Source organism: Trachurus trachurus (genome assembly GCF_905171665.1).
Source record: "Trachurus trachurus genome assembly, chromosome: 11".
Classification (NCBI taxonomy): Eukaryota; Metazoa; Chordata; class Actinopteri; order Carangiformes; family Carangidae; genus Trachurus; species Trachurus trachurus.
In genome coordinates, this window is record NC_139904.1 from 10,957,325 (window position 1) to 10,981,197 (window position 23,873).

Consider the following 23,873-nt stretch of genomic DNA (forward strand, 5'->3'; position numbering starts at 1 on the left):
TGTGTGTTGGGGGGGCGCGCTAATCTCAGCGGCGCCACCTTAAAAAAACAGTCTCGCGGAGCTGTCAATCTAGACGAACCAGACAGACCCTGGCTCGCGGCCCCTGCTGTGAGAACCGCGTCCTGATTGGTCGAGAGCGGCGGTCCCCGTGAGAGCTCGCCGCCCATTGGCTGCAGCTCCCGTCGAGACGCTGCTGACGCGCACGACGTCTCCCCCTCTATTGTTATTGTGGCGTGCGCGTGAGGAGCAGGCAAGGCAAGGCAAAGGCAAGGCAACGGCAGGCAGGATGCACGAGGAGGAGACAGTGGGGCCGTTAGAAGGATAAATCAACAGAGAAAAAGACACCGCAGCGGCACCACATCGGAGATTTACAAACATTTTTTTGGTGTTCTGGTTGTGGTCGAGGGAAACCCAGACACACGGCGCTCGTACAAAAAAAAAAAGAAGGGGAGGGGGGGGCTGGCTACACATAAACAGCAACGTCTTTTCTGTCCCCAAGTTCCTCGCGCCGCTCCGGCTCATGTGTAAGTAGTAGCCGACCAACCGCTACCGACCGACCAACCGCTCCTCATCTTCGATTCCACCGTTACCATGTTAACGTTACCCGCTGTCTTCGGTGTCACGACCAGACCAGACCAGACCAGGGGGTGGGGGAGGCGGGAGGTGGAGCGGGGGGGAGAGACCGAGGAGGAGGAAGACAGAGGAGGAGGAGGGGGTCTGTTCGGTTCACATTAGCTTGTTGAATTGTTGTTTCTGCGCTTTTCTTTTCCTTTTCCTTCTGCTTCTGCTATCTCACTCCGTTTCCCCCCCTGTCACTGGGGCCGGTACTCTGTGTCCTCCCGCTCCCGTCTCCTGTTCCCCCCCCTCCCCCGTTCAACTTGAGCCAGTCGGTCGGTTCATGTGTGTGTGTGTGTGTGTGTGTGGCTGACTGACGACTGACTGACTGACTGACTGACTGGCTGTTGGTTATGGTTACATACAGTAGTGTGTCGGTCACAGCCAGCCAGCCGGTGGTCGGTCGTGTCGGTCGGTCGGTCGGTCAGGCAGGACACAGCGAGCTTCGTGACGCATGTTCACCGATATGTGTTGTTGTTGTCAGCGGTGGAGGAGGAGGTGAGTGGCCTGGAAGACGGCGGCCGTGGCGGCGGTGGTGGTGGTGGTGGTGGCTCAGGTTGTATGTCAGACAGCCACGTTGTCTGTTACCTGTCTGCCTGTCTGTGTTTGTCCTCCTGCCACACTGATGATGATGATGATGATGATGATGATGATTGGTGTGTTACAGACGTGGACGGCAGGTGTGTTGTTAATGTGTGTGTGTGTAGTGTCAGGGAGCGGACGTTACCTGTGGCTGGCAGCGTACAGGATGCTCACATCATGCTGTATATGGATCTATAACACATAGATGCCCTTCAACAACACATCCTACCCTGTGTTTTAGTCGTGACACCTTCACTGTAATTTCACAGATGTTACACATGTATGTTAAGCTTTTTGCATAGCAGCTACTTCACAGGCTTAAAGTAGAAAATCTAAATCAAAGTTTTACTTAGACTGCTAAACATCACAGATCACAAACTTACCTCAAGGGACTTGGCTATTCCCATTTTATAACATTATGTCACATATACCTTATAATTAAATGCCAGATACACCGGCTTATGACATAAGGTATTTACTTTTTTTCCGGCTGGGTGTCAATTGAGTATTCTGATTCTGATATACCTGATAACATTATGTCATGCACCTCATAGCGTTATGTCAGATGCACTATATTGCCTTATATCAGCCTATTAAGGTCAGATATTAACACATTTTCCTTTGGGGGATCAATAAAGTATTCAGATTCTGATATACTTCAGAGCACCATGTTAAATAGATACAGCTTATAACGTAAGACATGTACCTGTTTTCCCCTAGTCAATAAGTCAGATATAACTCATAACATTACAGCAGATACATCTCATAGCATTTTGTCTGATGGCATTATGTCAGACATAACTTATAACATGTCAGATACACCATATGGCATTATGTCAATATACTTAAAAGCATTACACCCATAGATTGTTAATAAAGCTGGACTCAGCCTCTGTGACATCTACCACAGGTTTCTGAATAGTGGTTTTGAAGCTCGAAATGAGCGGCTTTAGTGGAGCCATCTTGCTAGTACTGTACCTGACACCACCAAACTAACAGTTAATACAAAAATGGGCCAAGCGGGGGATGGTTGAGTTGAGACTTGGATGCTTGCCCTCAGATTGTGCAAAACTTTAAGTTGGTTATTTCACATAGGAGACTCAAGTTTGGAGTCAGCGTTATGATACCATTTAGAGAAGTTTTTTGTGTTTCCATGTTGGCTTCATTGTTGGAGGTTGCTGCTGGATTACAGCATAATGTCAGACACACCTTATACATTATGTTACCATGACACATTGTAAAACATCACTACAAACATATAACAAAGAATCCAGTGGAAAATACCAGTTCGATTAAAGTGCCGTTAAAATATTGGCGATACCCATCCCTATTCACGTATACAGAACTCAATCTCTATTGCATTATGGGTTATGAAAGAGAAGTGACCAAGAAAGGGAGTGTACTGTTTTCCTTCCCTCTCTCTTTCGCTCTTTCTTTCTCTCTCTTGGATAACTTTAGTGACGACAGTGAGATGACGAATACACTTTGTCAGATATACAATCTGTGTGAGTCGACTCGCACAAAACAACAACCAACAGCTTTTCAACTAAACATGGTTCTTATATGAATCATGGCGAACATTTGTCTCGGAGTCCAACCTACAGTAACCATGGAGACAGTGACCGTGAGATGGTCTATACACCTGGATGAAGTATATAGCTCCATCAAAGGGCACTTTTTGCACTGGCGCTGTTTGTTATAATGCTTGAAGTAGATTTTCCTGGTAAAACTAATGTACGTTTACAATATTTCTCTGTATTTGGACTGGAGACCTTTACAAAGTCGGAGTGATGTCATGAGTTATAAAGCGACCACGCTGAACCCTTCGTTGCCCTCCGTCGTTGTCAGGGTGTGATATATGAATGTGTGAGTGAACAGCAGGTGAAGGGGTGAACGTAATGGTCTAAATCACTTTGAGTTGTTGCTACGACTAGAAAAATGCTCGATGAACATGCGCTGTAGTCAGTAGTCACGGACCACCTGAATATTTCTTCTTTGTTGGATCAGCACTGAGCTGGTTTCCTCTAACTCCTGCTTCTCCTGCTCCACCAACAGGGACTGATTCAGAGTTGGGCCATCACGATGCCAATGAACTCTCTGGTCACTCATTGGCTGACCAACTCAGTACCAGGTGAGCAACATAGCAATACCACATCTTTTACCTTTTAAAGGACAGTTCCATGCAAATGCAACCTGGGGCTTTAGTTTCCTAATATTTTAGGTCTAAAAGAATGAATCTGAAGATTCTATTTTTAATGTCTCCTGTTCTGCAGTAGTTCTGTCTGTCCCTGCATCGCCACAGCAGTGTATAAGGGAGCGGACCGATCTTAGGCTGTTTAGGGTATTTACATCCCACAAAATTGCTTTTTTCCCCCACAGACAACGTCAAATGGATATTCAAACACACACCGAGGGGTTCAAGAAAGCCGACATGTTTGTAAACAGAGCTGTAATACAAAGTTGTTGTGCGACCCGGCATTATGTATTTGTCATCGGAATAAACAATAGCCAGACTTACTCTTACTGTTACAAAAACGTTTGTGCCTCGGAGTTCATATTCCTTTGTTGATAAAACAAACGGGAGCGCTTTAGACTACCTGTAAACATACTGAGCCGTCAACTTGACAGTTGCACGAGACTTTGTATTACAGTTACGTTTACAAACATGTCTGCTTTTTTGGAGTAAACAAACACCTCGGTGTGTGTTTGAAAAGCCATCTGACGCTGCGGTTTTGTGGGATGTAAATATCCTAAACAGCGTAAGATCAGTCTGGTCCCATTATGCTGCTGTGGCGATGCGGGGACCGGGACAGACAGAACTACTGCAGAACAGGTGACTTTACAAAGAAAATCTTCAGATTCATTCTTTCAGACCTAAAATATTAGGAAACTAGAGCCCCAGGTTGAATTTGACTGAAATTGTCCTTTAAATGACCAAAACTAATAGCAGGGTGGCTAATAATATGCTAATGTGAGTTTTTACACCAGAACGGTGAGCTTTAGTCTGAATGGGTTCAGCAGCTGTCATGACTCCACAGCCCCCCCAGCCAGGTGCGAACACGGCTGATGACAGTTTGGCTGTGAACACGGGCTTCTCTAACAAGTTATTATATAATATATAACAGTTGTTAGTGTGTGGACGTGGAGGGCCATCGGCTCACATCAAAGCAAAGTAGTAATGTTACATGAAGGAGTTCGAAGCTGGCAGATGGATACGGGCACGTCCAGTTGTCATGGTGTCATAGATCACATACATTGAATTATCTGTGGTCGTATTTAACTCCCATATATTTATTTTCTATTTATCGTTTATGGTCACTGCTTCTCTCAGGTGAAGTGGAGATAACTGGAGCTGAATGCAGCGGTTACTGAACTTAGTCAAAGCACCTGTTTCATAAGCAGCAACTGAAAAGGGATGTTTTCATCTATTTTCTCCTCTGGTGTCCTTCACACAGCAACAGTCTGCTGCTTCAGCTAACAGTGAATCTAATTATCTTAATTCACCACAATTTAAAAAAAAATATGTTGGAAAAAAAAAGAAAAAAAACAGCCCAATCAGCTCCGACCCTTTTTCTGAATTTATATCCTTTAAAACGAGCCAGTGATAGGCCGAGCTGGATCAATAAATGTATGGATAACCATGGGATGGCGCTCTGCCTCTGGTCCAGTCACCTGTGCTGTGTGTGTCCTACAGACACACCAGGCTGGAGGCTCAGGTTGTGTGTCCTTGGTGTGTCTCTCTATTTGTTCCATTAAGGACACATTCCCGTGGATTTCAAATGAACCACAAACTTATTGATTAATATCTGATTATTGTGGCAAACACAGAGTTTTATTGCCGCTGTAACTCCGTTATTATTTGATCCCATATAACTATAATGGATATCTTAATCAGCACAATAACCTTAGACAAAAAAAAGGTTTAGTGTCATTGTGTAGGACGTAGACAGACAGATACTTCACCCAAAATTGATAATTCACCAATTGTCTACTCACCGTCAAAGGAAGGGTTTGGAGAACTTTCAGAGTCATCCAAAGAGAGGAGTTGCAGGGGGGGTCTGGCTGGCAACAGACCTTCATATAATGGCGGTGGATTGAGCTCACTTTTGAATCGTCCAAAACACACACTATGAAACATCCAGATACCTCCATACTGCTCGTCCGTACTGACCCAAGTGTCCTGAAGCCGCCACATGAAAAAGTTGTTCGGAAAAAATCAATTTGATCTGTTTTTAGCCTTGTTGTAGCAGTAGCTCCCAGTGGCTCTGTTGATGTTTGTGTGCATATGCGAGATTTGCTGCGAGATGTTCGTTCATCGACGTAAACCATTGGATGTATGATGTAAACACAGAAGAACATCTCGCACAGCCGCTGGGAGCTACTGCTACAACAAGGCTAAAAACAGAGATCAAATAATTTTTTTCCGAACAACTTCAGGCTTCAGGACACTTGGGTCAGTACAGACAAGCAGTATGGAGGTATCTGGATGTTTCATAGTGTGTGTTTTGGACGATTCAAAAGTGAACTCTATCCGCCGCCATTATATGAAAATCTGTTGCCAGCCGGACCCCCCCTGGGACTCCAAAAGCGTTTTGATGACTCTGAAAGTTCTCCAAACCCTTCCTTGGCGTGACGGTGAGTAGAAAATTGGTGAATTATCGATTTTGGGTGAAGTATCCCTTTAAGGGCCAGTCATGTATATCGTCATGTTTTCCACCGTGGATATTGAACCCAGTTGTTCTCGTGTCCCGTGCCGTTGCAGCAGCATCATGTCGGTGAACCCTCCGAGCAGCAGCGACGCCTGCCTCAGCATCGTCCACAGCCTCATGTGCCACCGGCAGGGCGGCGAGAACGAGGGCTTCGCCAAGCGGGCCATCGAGAGCCTGGTGAAGAAGCTGAAGGAGAAGAAGGACGAGCTGGACTCGCTCATCACCGCCATCACCACCAATGGCGTCCATCCTAGCAAGTGTGTGACCATCCAGAGGACGTTGGACGGACGGCTGCAGGTCAGTCTACCTAAGTGTATTATCTTGAGTTTCAAATTCATCAAATACACAATCCAACAACTCCAAAACACTCTGGTGGACAAGTTGTGACCTGCACATTCACCACACGTATGAGATAATAACACAACGATACCAGACAGAGTTGTTTTCGAGGCAAATTCGTGCAAAATCGCTGATGCGCGTTCCTGTTGAGGGCAGTTTGCCTCGAAAACAACTCCATCTCGTAGCTTTCCGTTATTATCTCAGAGCGAGGTGAATGTGCAGGTCACAACTTGTCCACCAGAGCGTTTTGGAGTTGTTGGATTGTGTATTTGATGAGTTTGATGAGGGAAACCAAGAAATCCCATGAGCCTCCGTAGCGTAGCTCTGAGCAGCTCGCGGCTCTGCTCCGCCGTTCTAAAAATAGCTTGCACCGACAATTAAAGGTAACGAACCTACTATGACTATAGGGATTATGGCAATGGGCCAATTTGCCAAAATGTTGAACTATCCCTTTAAAGGTTATACGTTAATTTACATTTGATCAAGTGAAATAAGGGCAAATAAGCAGGTGATCAAATACTTATTTTCCTCACTGAGGTTGGCTTTAGCAACAAATTCCCTCATTTTGCTTCATCATTTTAAAAGCAGTTGCGTGAACAACCTACGTAAGATAGTCGTAACAATACACAACGTCCAGACACAGTGTTGAGGAGCCGTGGTGACGATGCCGTGCTCTCCTCAGGTGGCGGGCAGGAAAGGCTTCCCTCATGTTATTTACGCCCGGCTGTGGCGCTGGCCCGACCTCCACAAGAACGAACTCAAGCACGTCAAGTTCTGCCAGTACGCCTTTGACCTGAAGTACGACAACGTGTGCGTCAACCCCTACCACTACGAGAGGGTGGTGTCTCCAGGTATCGGTAGGTTCGCCCTTAACAACAACAACAAGCGTCGCTGTAGTTCAACTGTAGAGTGCAAAGTCTCCGTGTTCTCAGTTTTCTCTCTTCTGTCTCCTCTCTTCCAGTCGGTCTCAGCCTTCAAAACACAGGTGAGTCCCGTTCTGCAGCACCACACTGTGACCTCGCTCAAGGTCAGGCTCACTGCCATGCCATGTCCTCACACAATGTACTGTATAACACGCACACAGACGGGGAAACCGCATGTTGATCCTCGTAGACCTCAGACGTACAAACAGCCTCACATCTGGACAAAGTGTTTTCTCTTCTGTTGGAATTTCAGTACGAACATCTTGAAAGTCAGACTGGGTGATCCGAGCTGGATATTTTCAGTCTATACATGGTGTATAGCTTGATTTATTTTTTTCTTTCCCATCTTTTTATGTGTTTTTTCTTCTTTTTTTTTCTTTTTACATGTTCATTTGTATACAATTTTTACAATGGAAGCACAAGATGAACTCGAACCCCTTCCACCCTGTCAAGCCCTTATTCCCCATATACTGAGACCTTATATACATATACATACATTGTCACATTTATACATTCTTGTATACATAAATACACAAAGGTAAAGAAAAAAAAACATATATACTGTATATTTTTAGACTATATTTATAGACCCTAGTGTGAAGAAAGACTTTGAAAGTGTTGTCTTGATATTTTAATATTATTTACAACCCCTCTATACTCTGAACAATGAAACTAAAGGGTTAGATAAGACGACTAAGACTTCCCTCACTCCTGTGTCAGTTTGTTCTTCTTTGGTTTTCTTGGCAGCTTTGTTGTTTATTAAATGAGATTAGATGTCTGACTTAAAGTTGACTTTGTAATAAAAGCTTGTAGTGCAATTTGAACGAGAATGAATACCGTACATATGGTATGTGCAGAAAAGAATCAGAGTGAACTTAAACTTCTCAGGTCTAGACATAATGGAAAAATAATCAATACTAGCTTTTTTATTATGGAGATGATGTTGACGTTGATGATATTCAGAGGCTGAGTTGAGTTTTTTAGTGAGTCTCCAGACTAAACAAAGACTGATAGTGAGTCTGTACATTTGGCCTTCTTTTTTTTCTTTTTTCTTTTTAGCTTTTTTCATTGGCAAAGAAACTCCCGCACACTTTCGTCTTACTTGCAACATATTTTATTGTTAAAAGGCCAACGTTCCGGTTGTATAACTTTCTTCAGGGTGTCAAACAGAAGGTCTGAGAGCCAGTCTCTTTTGTCGGCTGGTAGGCCTGCGTGATCCAATAGGAATACACCACATGACATAGAGGGGGCAGCAGCTCATCCCACACATCTGGGTGATAACAAACCAAGTTGGTGGGCCGTATACAAAGCACATACGGAATAACATGCAACAAATACAACAGATTATAATACATTTAATACAGTGAACAATTTTTGTAGGATAACTAGAATAAAGTCACATCTCAAGCCAAGGTTTAATCATTAGGAATAAAGACGATGATCATGCAGGCACAAAATTATTCAGGTATAGCCGCTACACAAAAAGGGGGAACTTTAATGTCGTACAGTCATTAAATAAGATGGATGATTAGATTAACAAGAAACACACATTAAATGCTCACACAACATCATGTATAAAACATCACATGAAAAAAATATGATGTTTTAACAATAAAAAATATTGCAAGTAAAGTAAAAAGTGTGCAGGAGTTTCTTCGCCAAGTCCACGTTGTTCTCCTCCAATGCACCATTCTGTCAACAGGTGTGCAAAAGTGTTTTTTCATTGAAAGGGCATTTCCAGTTGTAATCAATGTTAACCTCAGATATCAGGTCACCTATGATCAGTTCATTTCATACCATCCATACTCCCAAATGCAACGTGTGGACGTTTATATTCATTTTTTCAATGTTCATTAATGGGCTCAACTGCAACTGGAAATGCCCTTTAACAGTCTGTGTCACTCTTCACATGTCCGACTCTGACCCGATCTCCTTCGTCCTGCCAGCAGCACCAGGCGGCCTCATCAAGGAGGAATACATCCATGACTGTATACAGATGGACCTCCCTCCGGGCATGCCTCTGTCTGACCACCAAGCGGCCATGAAGCTGCCTCCTCCAGACCACTACGGCCAGCCCCTCCCTCCCCGACAGCTGTCCTCCGAGCCCCACGGCCCCCCGCCCGTCAGCAGATACACTAACCTGCCTGTCTCACCCAAAGGTCGGTTCCCCTCAACGTCCCACCACGACTCGGTGGCGGCGTCGCGTAAGCAGATGTGTTTAGTTTAGCGTGTTATTCTGGACGGGGCGGCGGCGCTCATCGTTGTTGCTCCACTGTCGTCCCTCCAGTGTCTGCCTCCGGCTCCATGCTGCCGCTGCAGGGCGGCCACGGCGACGGCCACCTCCAAGCCGCGTCGCCGCAGGCTCAAGTCATGACCCCGGCTCCTCGACCTCCGACTCCGACTCAGCCCCCGCCTCAGCAACAGGCCGCCCAGCAACCCTCGCAGACGCCCCACTCGCAGCAGCCGCCTCTACCTCCTGCTCACGCACACGGACAGAACGGATACAGCAGCAATAAACACTCTCAGAGTCAGGCTGTCTTCCACAGTGAGTTCACGCACAGTGAGTACATGCGCAGTGAGTACACACATACAAACACACACACACACACAATCACTTCACACACAGTAGAAATACACACAGTAGATGTGTCAGTGCAGGTTTTTGAGACTCTTAGTTTTAACAGTACTGTGAAACTGAGCTGAAACACCATGGTAACGGTTAAAAGTGGCTCTGTCGCTGCAATGGATCTTTGGATATGAAGAGCCACAAAGGATTCACCTGTTGGATCGTTTGTCGTCCAAAGAAAACAAGGCTGCGTTTGTGCCATCGGCCTTCAAGCGCAACCTGAATCTGGACACAGCTGCTTCTTCACCCTGTGAATTTATAATCATCATTTTTATATTTACTGTAAATTCTCAAATAAAAACCGAGTCTCAAATACATGCCGGTCTCCTGTACTGGCCGGTTTCTGGCTACAGGTTTGAGCAAATAGAAGCCGGGTCTGTTTCTGTTTTCTTCAAGTTCTTTTGAATACAAAACCACTCTAAGCCATCGATCGCCTGTTTGAGCAGTTTCTAAGCTGCTTTGTTCGTGCTAGAGTTCTCAACGGGTCTGAAAATTAAGACTCGACCCGCTCCAACCTACAGGTGTCGGACCTGACATGGTCGGACTCATGAGCATTAATTCTCGGCCTGAACACGGCCCAGAAAAAAGAAAAGGAAGCCCGTGGTCCGACCTGAGTTATTTTAATATGTTTTTGACTTGAACCTTGTATTGGCCGGCCCATTGAGAACTCCAACAGTCTTCGGCCGGAGCACACAATTATTTAGATAGAAGAAGTTTAATTGGTGCCATTTAAACTTCTGAATGAATGTGTGCTCTGGATCTGGCTCTTTATGTCTATTCTTACTCTTTTACACAGTAAGAATAGAACGATTTGATAGTATTTTCCCATCGTTGCTGAGCATAAGATTTGTTCAAAATTAAATAAAATCCTGTCGCATATACAGTAGACGCCTGTCTCTAATATAAGCCAGGTCAGTTCGTGCTTCTATTGGGGAATTTACGGTACATCATTTATATTTTTAATTTTGTATGATTCATATAAGAACAATAAAGTAAAACACAGGAATGAGACAGGCAGACAGATGATTGATTGACACTGATTGTTCTTTACGTTCCTGTCCCCAGCTGTTTGGACAGGCAGCAGCACAGCCTCCTACACTCCCGTAGGACCTCAGCAAAACGGGCGTGGTCACCAACAACCTCCGCTCCATCATCCAAACCACCACTGTAAGACACATTTTTCAAATCTGCCGCATCCTCTCCCGCTGTAGATTACATGCTGATGTCTGTCATTTCAGAAAGTCTGTAATGTTGCATCATCATCATCATCAGGGCTAATACATGGATGGAAGACGTATGAATAAATCATGAAGCCTGTGATTTGCTCAGGAAACGTGGACTAATCTACTCTGTGCTTTTCAGGGTCTCAGCATCACAGCTCGGCCTCTTTCCCTCCCTCTGTGTCCAATCACCCAGGTGAGTGTGGACTCACCGGACCCACCGACTGGTTCTGCTGCTGCTAAGCTTATGCAGCGCTCTTGGACTTTTATTGTGAATATTGATCTGAGTTCAGTAGGGCTGCCCCCGACCAAAGATTTACTTTGTCGACCAATAATCATCATTTAGCGCGATTAGTCGACTAATCGTCGCAGATAATGAAACAGACTATTCAGACCAGGGACCTGCCATGTAAAAAAAATGGCAGTGACAGACTTCCTGTATCTAGCGCTTCAAATTAAAAGCCCTCTAGCCTTTCATACACAGTTCAGTTATATAGATTTTGACAAGACACAGCTCTTAATGTTTTTTTTTTTTTTTTTTTACTTCTAATGACTTCTTCGTCAACTATTTGATCGTTCAGAGATGTGGCGCTGATCAGTGAGCATGAGCATCCTGCAGCCACGACTTCCTGCTGTTCTTCCGTGTTTTGTTTTATACCGTAAATTGTATGAGGGCTACACATCAGTAATAAAAGAGCCGAGAGTGCAGTTACAGCCTGTAGTGTGTTTACAGTTTATTGATGATTCATTTATTGATTGTAATCAGATGTTTATTTGCTCTGGCTTTGTTTTTCAGCTGCTCTTTGTTCAGAGGGGCAGATTCATTACACAGCAGAACTTAAAACTACACCGTCACCCTCTGTGGCTGTAGTTTATGTCCATGTGGTTGAACTGTGTTGTGTGTTTGTCCCCTGCAGGACCAGAGTTCTGGTGCTCCATCTCCTACTTTGAAATGGACGTTCAGGTGGGTGAGATGTTCAAGGTGCCCTCCAGCTGCCCCGTGGTGACCGTGGACGGTTACGTGGACCCGTCAGGAGGCGATCGCTTCTGCCTCGGACAACTGAGTAACGTCCACCGCACAGACGCCAGTGAGAGAGCCAGGTGAGCGGACGGAGACGGACACTCCTCTGCTGTGTCTTTTTAATGGATGGTCTTTTTTAGATGCAAGTTGCTACAGTAAGAGAAACACAGTATTAAAGAGGAACTATGCAAGTCCGGTCACTTTTCCGCTGTTTTGCTAACCCTCCTCCTAGTCATGTGCATTTGTTTACAACAAAGCCGGTGAGAAAGCAATCAACAGAGCGGCGGATAACATTATATATCATATACGAACATACGTGTATATTTGTGTAGTTTAATTCATCATAAATGAGAGATTACGGGTACGGGGCGCGTTTGTGTCACGGTGCTCAGAGACAAGAGCTGGGACACTGCTGCACAGCCAAGAGACGCAATAAGTGACACACACGTGGAAGGCAGAGAGCCTCCATTCTCCCTGTAACAAGTTAAGACATTTATTAAACCATCACAATTACGCCGAAACTGTTTAATTAAGGTTAAAAATGTAGCACAGTTAAGAAACAAATCCTGCATAGTTCCTCTTTAAATCCACACAATTATCCACATTACATTATTTCTTTTAAACCCCGAGAGTGCAGCACTGACCTGTTGCTCCACCTCTGCTTGTCTTGCGTTCAGGTTACACATAGGTAAAGGTGTGCAGCTGGAGTGTCGTGGCGAAGGCGACGTGTGGATGCGCTGCATGAGCGACCACGCCGTGTTTGTGCAGAGCTACTACCTGGACCGAGAGGCCGGCCGAGCGCCAGGCGACGCCGTGCACAAGATCTACCCCGGAGCCTACATCAAGGTCTGAGCCAACACACACACACACACACATAGAAAAACCTCAGGGGGAAAGATTAAACTGTTGTGTTGTTGTGTATATATATCGCACTGTTCTGACTCCAGCTGTTTGTGTGTTGCCCAGGTGTTCGACTTGCGACAGTGCCACAGACAGATGCAGCAGCAGGCGGCGACGGCTCAGGCTGCAGCTGCAGCTCAGGCCGCTGCTGTGGCCGGAAACATTCCTGGTCCGGGCAGCGTCGGAGGCATCGCTCCTGCAGTTAGTAAGTGTTGCTCTGACTTTATTAAAATAAGTGAAGAGGAGGTGAAGTGTAACAGTTGTTTTCCATCTTCAGTCATACAGAGTCCTTCACACAAAATCCTATTAAAGGCCGCTCACCAATCTTGTGCAAAGTACTTATTTGAGTAGGAGTATCTTACCAGAAAATGACTTTGGTGAAGTCACCTTTTAGACTTTTACTTCAGAAAGTCGTAAACCAGGCATGTGGCTACAGGTTTTCTTTCCTACCAAGCAGCAGCACACCAGACTTGACTCATTTATTTAACTGATCTCCGTCTTCAGACAGTCGATTGGCCAAACTGTGTGTGCTCTTGATTAGTTGGAACGAAAACCTGCAGCCACACGGCAACTTGTGGAATAGTTTGGTCATGCCTGTTGTAAGGTAACAGATATTTACTGTGCTAAAGTATCAAAAGTATGTTTCTGCTCATTCACAGCTATAGTCAGGGTGGTTGTCATCTGTTACAGGAGTTGTAATGTTAACACTGATTACCAGCTTTTATTTTGCAGTAATGAGTTATGAAGATGCTTAGAGGAAATGTATGTAGAGTAGAATGTAATAACTGATTATTAACTTAGTGATATAAATGTATATAACTAATGTTTCTTATCACTTGTATACTCGTATACAAACTGAGTCCGACCATAACTGTCCCCTGTGCTCCCAGGTCTGTCTGCGGCGGCTGGGATCGGCGTGGACGACCTCAGGCGACTGTGCATCCTGCGACTCAGCTTCGTGAAGGGCTGGGGGCCCGACTACCCGCGGCAGAGCATCAAACACACCCCCTGCTGGGTGGAGGTCCACCTGCACCGAGCCCTGCAGCTCCTGGACGAAGTGTTGCACACTATGCCTCTGGCAGACCCAGGACCTGCCAACTGAAGACCCCCCCAAGACCAAGTCCAAAAAAAAAGAAAAAAGAAAAACGTGATCTGGATTCTGTGAACGTGCACGGACACACGTTTTTGTTTCTGCTTCAGGCCAAATATGTAAATATGAAAAAGTAAATCAATCAGAAACACACAGAAACTACAACATGTGATTGCTCGTAACAATCAGTGCACACACACACACACACACTAACACACACACACATACATACACACATACTGAAACCAAAAGGTCTGTAGCCACACAGACAGGAAGTGCTGATGTCTGGGATGCATCTAAGGCTTTTTACTCTGCAGTCTGGATTCTGGACAAATCCAGGGACGTGTGTCAGAGATCCACTTCCCTACAGTTATTTTAGGAGTGTTCTGCACATTCACTCAAGGACTACACACACACACACACACACACACATACACACTTACACAAACACATGTACAAAACCGTGTTCCCCAGGAGCCGACAACTCTCTGTCGAACAGCCGGACTGATGTGTGGATTCAGGAACCAGTGTTAACGTGAGTCATCTGTGCTTGTGCTGCTCTTCTCCGTATCAAACGTCAGCTCCGACGGCGCTCAGCTCAAACTGTTATTTTTCTACCAAAAGTCTAAAAAGCCAAAAACATTTAGCTTTAAAGTAGTGTTGTTGTTCTCTGTAACAGTGCTACCCCGTCTGTAACCAAAGCCAGAATACCTCATAACTACACAGTCACAGTTTAGTTTCCCACCTGAGCCCCCAACCCCCCCTCTCCCTCCCTCCCCCCCTCCCTCCCTCCAGACACACACACAGTGTCGTACAGCAGGATGGACGTGTGAAAAGGCTTCGTGTCCACAGACCAAACATCAGACTCAGCCTGAGCATGTGACATCTGTGCCTTTTCCTCTGGTCCCTCCTGAGAGGACGACGTCTCCTCAAGACTTGAAACCAGCCGTTTATCTGAGTTTGTTGTGTCTAGGGCCAGAGGTCCGGTCCAAGAGGAGAGACAGAAAACGCAGCGTCGGCGGCGTCTTGTCTTTCCCTCTTTACACAGACACAGCTCTGTGACTACCTCCACTGCTCGACCCCACCCCCTCCCACCCACTGCCGTCACAAGGCTGTGTAGAGGAAGCAGCTGCTGCCGTAGGACTCGTCCTACATGGTGCTAAAGGTCCAATCAGTTCCTTCTTAATCAGATTAAATGTACTGATTCATTCATGGTAATGAGTATCATAGAATTAAAGTAGATTAAATTAACAGTTTCATTATGAAATGCCATTATTTAAAGGGATAGTTCAACATTTTTTTTGCAAATTCTCCTATTGCCAGAATCCCTGTAGTCATAGCAGTAGGTTCATCAAGCAATATATCACGACAGGCCGTGGTATATGCTCATTATACCACGGCTAAGGGGCGTTCTTCGGCCTGACGCGAAGCGAAGTGATATATTGCTTTTATAAAATGGTTACCAATATTGGCAACATGAAAGAGGAATACGCAATCAATTTCGTGTAGTTTTTATTCAACCAGAAATACATATTATCTAATAAAATAGCCCCACTGTGGAAAAAATAGTCCCACCTCTCTGGACGTTAGTTCTGCATGTCGGTTTTTATTCAGGTGAAAGTCACTACTCAATCCACTCTACCATTGTTAACCCTCCCTGGAGGAGAAAGTTAATCTTAAACATGTGAATTCAACTACTTTAGTCTGTTTGTTAACATTGTAAAAACACAGCGACTGTCTTTTGCTACCGACTGCAACAGTACTTTGTCATGGATACATGACAACAAACTTCCATTCATACCAGTCAGAGTGATTGACGTGGAGTGATATAGCCTATGCTGTGATAAGGCTTTAGAATAGTAGCCGTGGTATATGCTCATTATACCACGGTTAACAACCAATCAGATCGTCGGATTTCACCTTTCCTTTTTATAATATACAGGTAATACTCCGAAAATTAGAATATCGTGAAAACGTTCATTCATTTAAGTAATTCAACTTAAAAGGTGAAATGAATATATTATTTAGACTCATAACAGGCATTGCAAGATATTTCAAGCTTTTATTTTTTTAGAATTTTGATTATTATGGCTTACAGCTTATGAAAACCCCAAAATCAGAATCTCAAAAAATTTGAATATCGTGAAAAAGTTCAATGTTGTAGCTCAAATTGTCAGCCAATTAATCCAAAACACCTGCAAAGGGTTCCTGAGCCTTTAAAAGCTCTCTGTCTGGTTCAGTACAGTTCGCAATCATGGGGAAGTGAATGAACTTTTTCACGATATTCTAATTTTCTGAGTATTACCTGTACAACATGCACCGATAATTAAAGGTAATGAACCTACTGCTGTGACTATAGCAAAAGGCGAATTTGTGAAAAATGTTGCACTATCCCTTTAATGAGAGTATATCATGAGAAACAAAGGTCACATAACCTGCAGCAGCTGACTGGGTGTGACTCCTCTGGACTCAGTCTGGTCTCGCACAAACTCAGATACACAGCTGGGCGAACCGCGGAGACAGATGTGCTCCCGTGGCAACAGACTACGCTTAGTAAAAGGTCCATTTAACGTCAGACGGTTGAACCCCGGACTCCGCGTGGTTCGAGACGTGTAGTTTGACTCTGTCAGGAAACATTCATCCACTGACTCAGCTGCTTTACAAAGACCATTAACATTATGCATATTTGTGATTCGTGCCTTTTGTTGTTGTCAACAGTAGACGCACCAACACTGGACTGGAGACGGACACACTCGTTTTTGTCTTGTCTGTCCGTCTCGCTACACATGAAGTTGATGTTGCACATTGTGGTTTGGTTTTTCAGCTGGTTCCCTCAGGAATCTGGACTCATCGGACTCATCCTACCTGAGTAGTGTTGTTTATTGCCTTAGTCTTTGTGAGTGTTAAAATATGAATGAGTACGCTTGGCACTATCTTAACCTTAGCATGGACAACACAAGTAGATGTCATATTTATCTGTTCCCCTCTGCCTGTATTCAGGGAAGTGTTCGAGTAGGCTTTTCTCAGATAATGAGCAAATTTCACCCTCATTCTCATCAGCATCTTCATCTTCATCACATAACCCCGATCTCTCTTCTACAATCAAATCACTCTTCTTCAATCACGCCACCTCCATGTGTCCAGAGATGCTTCGCACGCCGCCCGCTTCAGCTTCATCCAATCAGGCTACGGTTTTTAGTTTCACCTGTGAGCTGCCCCCCTGGTCTCACGTCCCGGGGGCCTCCTCGCTCGGTCGCATGCTTTTCCCTGGTTTCCAAGGAAACAAACTGTTATTTTGTACTGATTAAAGAGAAAACATGAAAGGCTTCATGTGCAGCCAGATGTACAACGTACAGTAGGTCCTTCATTCACCGATGACTGGTTCTGCATGTTGAGCTCAGCTGCTGCTCACTGACGACGACTGAGGACGTGGAAAAAAAAAACTACTGTAACTCACAAACACACACACACACACGCTCACTCTTTCATGCACTCAGATGTTCAGGGATTAGACGACAGTAGCAATAAGGGGAATAAATGAACGTTGTTTGTGTTTTCACCACAATGAGAACCGTTTGACTCGTTCAAGAACGTTTAATAAACCTGTGGAAGACGGTTACTCCTCACACGGGGGGTTGGATATGATTGGTTGTTAGTTACATCTGTGGGTTGATGGTTGGTGGACATGATCATAATGGACAGTCCAAATCTGCAGTACCACCTTAACAAACATCAGGACCTTATTTAAAGAGAGGCCTTCAGGGGACATTAGTAAATACTAGCATCGATTTGTAGTCTGGATGTGATGCGTTGAAGGACACAAGTAAGAGGCGTGGGCAAGTCTTTCTCTTGCACAGGTTTAAATAATAAATAATAGACATGGATTTACAAATTTCAAAACATGAATAAAACAATGATTTTTTTTTACATCTTAAAAGAATCAGGACTAAGGGTGAAACATTTCTGGATCAGATTTCATCTCATACTAAAAAACCACTAATGATGCATTGATCATCCCAGTCTGTTGCTAACGTGAGAGCAACAGAAACACACACACGCACACACACATCATCATCACCACCACCACCACACTCGTCAACATTCAACAGCTTTATCCTGACACTTCAACTATAATGAAACTATGTAGTAAAGAACTGAATTTGGCTACTTTAGAATATTTTTATTTTGTAGTTATTTTATTGTAAAGATGTGCTGCTCTTGTAATGTTGACTGGATATTAAAGTAAAAATCAACTAATTCATTGTCATATTTATACGGACGTCGTGTGATTTAATGTCTTTTCACCGGCTGCACAAGTACAAATGGAAGAGTATCTATCTATCTATCTATCTATCTATCTATCTATCTATCTACACTACCAGTTAAAAGTTTGGACACACCTTCTCATTTAATGGTTTTCCTTTTTTTTTTTTATTACTTTCTACATTGTAGATTCAAACAAAAAACATCAAAACTATGAAGGAACACATAATTATATTTTATAGTAAATTAGTAATTATATAGTAAACACAAAAGTTTAATCTCTCACCTATCTCTCACCTGACCTGAACCCGAATGAGATGGTTTGGGTTTGGGATGAGTTGGACTACAGAGTGAAACAACCAACAAGTGCTGTAAGTCTAAAAAAACTGTTCCAGGTGACGACTAATGAAGCTGATGAGAGAATCTAAAATGTGCAAAAATCTGTCATCAAAGCAGAAGGTGGCTACTTTGAAAAAATAAAACATATTCTGCTTTGTTTTTACACTTTTGTTTACTATATAATTTCATGTGTTCCTCCATAGTTTTGATGTTTTTAGTTTGAATCGACAATGTAGAAAGTAATAAAAAATAAAACGATCTATCTATCTATCTATCTATCTATCTATCCATCCATCCATCCATCCATCCATCCATCCATCCATCCATCCATCTATCTATCTATCTATCTATCTATCTATCTATCTATCTATCTATCTATCTATCTATCTATCTATCTATAATCTGACTGTTCCCACTCCGACCGGCAGAGGGCGCCGTGATGACGTCACAGTCTTCCCTTACTCACCGTCCGCAGCAGAAGAAGCAGCAGCAGCAGAAGGGGGAGGAGGCGGATATCCTGTCCGTCCATGGTGAACCTGTTCTGGGATTAAAAAGTGTCCTCTCTGCCGTTGACAGTTAAAGTTTTATCTCCGTTTTTACTGTATTACCGTCAGCGACCGACCCCCACGAGCCCCGAGCCGCGGCCACAGACAGACACCAGGAGCCGGTATGGACTCGTGGGTCCGCTTTACCGCCCAGAGCCAGGCCAAGGAGCGAGTCATTAGGTAACGTCACGTCAGTTTGGGGGTCCGGTCTGGGTCCGAACCGGGTCCGAACCGAACCGCACCACACGTCAGTTTACAACTTACATGAACCCGTCGTGTTGTTACCACGGGAACGACCCTCACGCCCGCCCCCTCCTCCTCCTCCAGAACTAACTAACTTGACATCAGTTTACGTCATTTAGAATACTGTGGTTCTGTAGAGCCGTCGTCATGGCAACAAGTCCTCACGTTCGAACCCTGTAAAGGTGCAGTTCACTTCACTGAACCCAGACAAGCAGACTGTCAGACAGAGTGTGTATAACATGATGTGATGTGGTGCACGGTCCAGTCAGATGTGGACCTGCAGGACCCAGATGATTAAGATTAAGATCTTTATCAGGGCTCCAGAGTCAGACTGGCCCTAAATGGAGGCCCTTTGCCCCTAAAGTTTGAGACAGTGCAAGTAAAATTTTCATCTACCGTTCTTGCACATGTGCAACCAGAAGATTTTCTGTTTTGTTTTTTTTTCCCCAACACTGCTGAAATGTGGAAGAGGCGACTCAAAGAATCAGGTGTCTGTGATTACAGGCCAATGTGTGAGCAAATCATGAATGAATTTGCTTTGCAAGTCCATTTACGGTGTGCACCCCGTAGATTTTCTGCTTGTGCTCCTAAAATGTTATGTTATGCTCCTCTAAAAAAGTTAGTCTGGAGCCCTGTTTATTGTCGAAATACTATTTGGAGCAAAACCTCCACCTTAAAAAGAAAGAAGAGAGAGAAAAGAAAAGGAAAAAATATTAAGCCCACTAAATTTACAGAAATAATTTAAAGTGCTTAGGCTGACTTGGGCCACTGTAGCCTACAATACAAGACATATACACATAATATTAAAAGATAAAGTTAAAATAAAATGCAGATGGAATCTCAAGTAATATAAATAATATTTGTAGTGATACAGTAAAAGTGACAGGTGCTGAGGTTACCAAAATATGCAGACACACACACACACACACACACACACACACACACACGTGTTGTACATATTTAGAAACATAAAGTGATGAAGGTGTTGCCACAGTGCATGCTGGGAAACGTCCACACAGCATGCACCTGCAGCGACCTGTTGACAGCCACTAACCTGTGTGTGTGTGTGTGTGTGTGTCCTCCTGTCTGTGACCATGTGTTGTGTTGTGTTGTGTTGTGTTGTGCGCTCCCAGGGCGGCCCAGTATGCCTGCACCCTGCTGGGCTACACCCTGCAGAGGAGCGGGGCGGCGGCCGACCTCCTGCCCACCCTCCGACAGCTGGAGGCTCACCTCAGCCTGAGCAGGAAGTGTGAGTGAAGCAGACACGTTCACCTGTTCTCTAGACACCAGAGCTGAGGTGTGTGTGTGTGTGTGTGTGACAGATGTGTCTCTGTGTGTGTGTCCTGCAGTGCTGCGTCTGGGGAACTCGGTGGAGGCGGTGGAGGCGGCCAAGAGAGCCATCCACCTGTCTGACAGCGTGCTGAGACTGTGTCTGACCATCAGCCACCTGAACAGAGCCATGTACTTTGCCTGCGACAACGTCCTGTGGGCGGGAAAAACAGGACTCATCTCCAAACTGGACCAGCAGAAGTGGAGCCAGAGGTCGTTCAGGTGAGAGAGAGGGCACCATCATGAGAACTGGTACCGAGGAGGAGCGCTGTAACGAGTCGAAATCAGTCGATATCAATCCAGAGATCAATGATCAATATGAGACAATATCATCTGCTGGTTAAACACAACAACACTTCCGTTCATATCAAATCACAAAGAGCAACTAAAATAAAATTTGACAATTTTATTTTTACAAACTCAACCAGACATTTTAATGTAAAATTGTTTTTCATCTCGTCTTCATCATAAAGTGCCACATTCTGATTTATTGAGTTTTACACTTTTCAAAATAAAACTGTAAAAACATAACATTTTTATTTGTTTACAAGAAAGCAGGATTTGGATGTGAAACTTTTTCTCAAATTAAATATTTTTAGAACTTGGTAGTAAGCTACACATACATCTCTGCAAATTAAATTTGAATTTGCAGCAGACATGAGAGTTATTAGGAATTTCAAAATAAAGCCACATCTAACAAATGATTTGTTAGATGTGGCTTTATTTTGAAATTCCTAATAACTCTCATGTCTGCTGCAAATTCAAATTTAATTTGCAGAGATGTATGCAGTTATATAAATAGCTATTTTCATTTCATAAAGAAGCATTTTATGGAGCTAATTTATTCCCTCATTCTGGGGAAGATGTTCTGGTGTGGGCGGAGTTGTGTTTTGTTTTGTCATATATATATATATATTTTTTTTTCATTTTGGATTGATGCTATTGACTCATTGATCAATGAATTGATATATTGATGTAGTAGATCAGTGTGTAGCTGGAACTCTAGAGTCCAGTGACCTTTAGTGACTAAACATGTTCACCTGAGTCTCCCCTGACATGTGTCTGAACTCTGCAGGTACTACCTCTTCGCTCTGATCCTCAACCTGACCCGAGACGTGTACGAGCTCCGCCTCCTCATGGAGTGTGAGGCTCGCTACCGGGCCGCCAAGTCCCCGCCCTCCCCGTACCCCAGCGCCGCCCTGCGTGACGACCAGCTGGCCCCGCCCCCGCCGGCTGCCGCCGCCGCCGTTGCCCCGGCCACCGCCGCCGCCGTTGCCCCGGCCACCGCCGCCGCCTCCGTCACCGCGGCGTGGCTCCGCAGACAGCTCCACCTGCTGGGCACGGTGCTGTACAGCAACCCGCCGCTGCTCCTGGACCTGCTGAAGAACGGCTGCGACATCTTCATCCCTCTGGACCGGCTGCAGATCTACCCCACGGGGCAGGGCTTCGTGGGGGCGTGCGGCCTGGCGTCCTCCGTCCTGTCCATCCTCACCATGCTCCACCCGTGGCTCAAGCTGAAGCCGTGAAGATGGACGCACAGGAGGACGAGGACAAGGAGGAGGAGGACTAAGATAACGGGCCTAACAGCGTTAACACACACTGACCGCTCTGGGACGGCGGCGACAGCAGCAGCAGCGGCGGTGGTGGGGGGGGGATCAGGTACTGAAAATAAAATAAAAAAAACGAATCCATGAGGACAAAGACCCCCGAGGACCCTCTGTAGCTCTGCACTGCTGAACCCGCTCCGCACTGACCTGATCAACAGCAGCTTCGCTTCCGACGAGTCCACTGTGACCTAGGGCTGTTCGATTAATCGATTTTAAATCGTAATCATAAAAATCGATTTTTTCCTCTAACTAGGGTAATTACGGTAAGCCCCCGTTCATGAATCTGCGCTGCGCTGAATTACCGTAATGACTGCCGCCTCCTTCCTCCCATCACACTCTCCCCCTGCTCTCCCCACACACTGTAAACAAGCATGTCGGCATTTTGCTAAGACCGGCAAGGATTTCGTTGCCAAAAAGACCAACGGCCCTTTTCCACTACACAGTTACAGCTCAACTGGAAGGATGGATGGATGGATGGATGGATGGATGGATGGATAGATAGATACATTTTTTTTTTAATTAGACTCTAGGTCCATTTAAAAAGACACAAACAGCACACAAAAATAGTTTGTCATTTAACAAATCGGAAATCGATTTTTCAGAGAAGAAAATCGAGATTTTATTTTTGGGCGAAATCGAACAGCCCTACTGTGACCTCATCGCCTCCCCCTCTCATTACATAACCCCCCCGAGAACCAGGACGCCCCCCTGTTGCCTGACTGGACTGGACTGGGTCTGGGTTTAATGAAGAGACTCCTCTTGTGACACCACCAGTCAGCCCCCCCCCCCCCCCCTCCTCCTCCTCCTCGTCAGTCTGTGGGGTCGAGGGTGTGACCTTATGATGCAGTCAGACCCCCGACTGTTGACAGGAAGCAGCTGACGTCGTGGACACATGAGTAATTGACTAAAGTCCAAATAAATGTTTGGGATAAAAATAAACGAGGCCCCTTGGGGGGTCCTGGTCCTGTCGCAGCGATCGTTTTATACCCAGTTGAAATAGTAGCTCGCATCATCAGTTGCCATGCCAACCTAGTGTTTGCATGTTGTAGCGGTCCCTTCAGCAGCGGTCTGAATAAAGTCACTGTATTTCAGATCTGGTTTTGAACTTTCCCCTCTCCTCAGGTCAAGCAGCCCCCTTAAAGGGATAGTTCAAAATTTTGGTCAAATGCTATCGCCATAATCCCTGTAGTCGTAGCAGTAGGTTCATTACCTTTAATTATCGGTGCATGTTGTTTTGAGATCAGCGGGGCAGAGACGTGAGCTGCTCAGTGAACACAATGGAGGTGAATGGTACAGCTCCCCTGTCCCTCATCAAACTCATCAAATACACAATCCAACAACTCAAAAACACTCTGGTGGACAAGTTGTGACCTGCACATTCACCACATTATGAAATAATCATGTATAATTATGTAACATTTCGACACATGAAGCAAATACTCTGAACTACTTGCTCTTTTGAAATCACTCTGCCCAGCAGCCGTGTCTGGGATGTAGTTTCGGCTGCATTTGCCTCCAAAAC

At 44.9% G+C, this 23,873-nt stretch overlaps 2 protein-coding genes across 3 annotated transcripts; both read left to right on the plus strand.

Annotated features, from left to right (window-relative positions):
• The first annotated feature begins 947 nt into the window (after positions 1–947).
• smad10a (SMAD family member 10a) lies at positions 948–15,960 on the plus strand. Its single transcript, XM_083982039.1, has 13 exons — positions 948–1,113; positions 3,253–3,328; positions 5,960–6,203; positions 6,928–7,102; positions 7,207–7,230; positions 9,115–9,327; positions 9,456–9,743; positions 10,860–10,961; positions 11,157–11,210; positions 11,932–12,115; positions 12,713–12,881; positions 13,002–13,140; positions 13,826–15,960. The coding sequence occupies exons 1-13, from the start codon at positions 969–971 to the stop codon at positions 14,035–14,037; spliced, it is 2,025 nt and encodes a 674-aa protein (XP_083838165.1). The 5' UTR covers positions 948–968; the 3' UTR covers positions 14,038–15,960.
• Positions 15,961–19,149: 3,189 nt separating this feature from the next.
• Positions 19,150–22,435, plus strand: pex11b (peroxisomal biogenesis factor 11 beta). Of its 2 annotated transcripts, XM_083982058.1 has the most exons (5): positions 19,150–19,352; positions 20,549–20,664; positions 20,765–20,966; positions 21,820–22,004; positions 22,035–22,435. In XM_083982058.1, exons 1-5 carry the CDS (start codon positions 19,297–19,299, stop codon positions 22,268–22,270), a joined length of 795 nt encoding a protein of 264 aa, XP_083838184.1. In that variant the 5' UTR covers positions 19,150–19,296; the 3' UTR covers positions 22,271–22,435. The 2 variants fall into 2 exon arrangements, with proteins under 2 accessions (XP_083838184.1, XP_083838183.1); XM_083982057.1 differs by having other exon boundaries at positions 21,820–22,435.
• Positions 22,436–23,873: the final 1,438 nt, after the last annotated feature.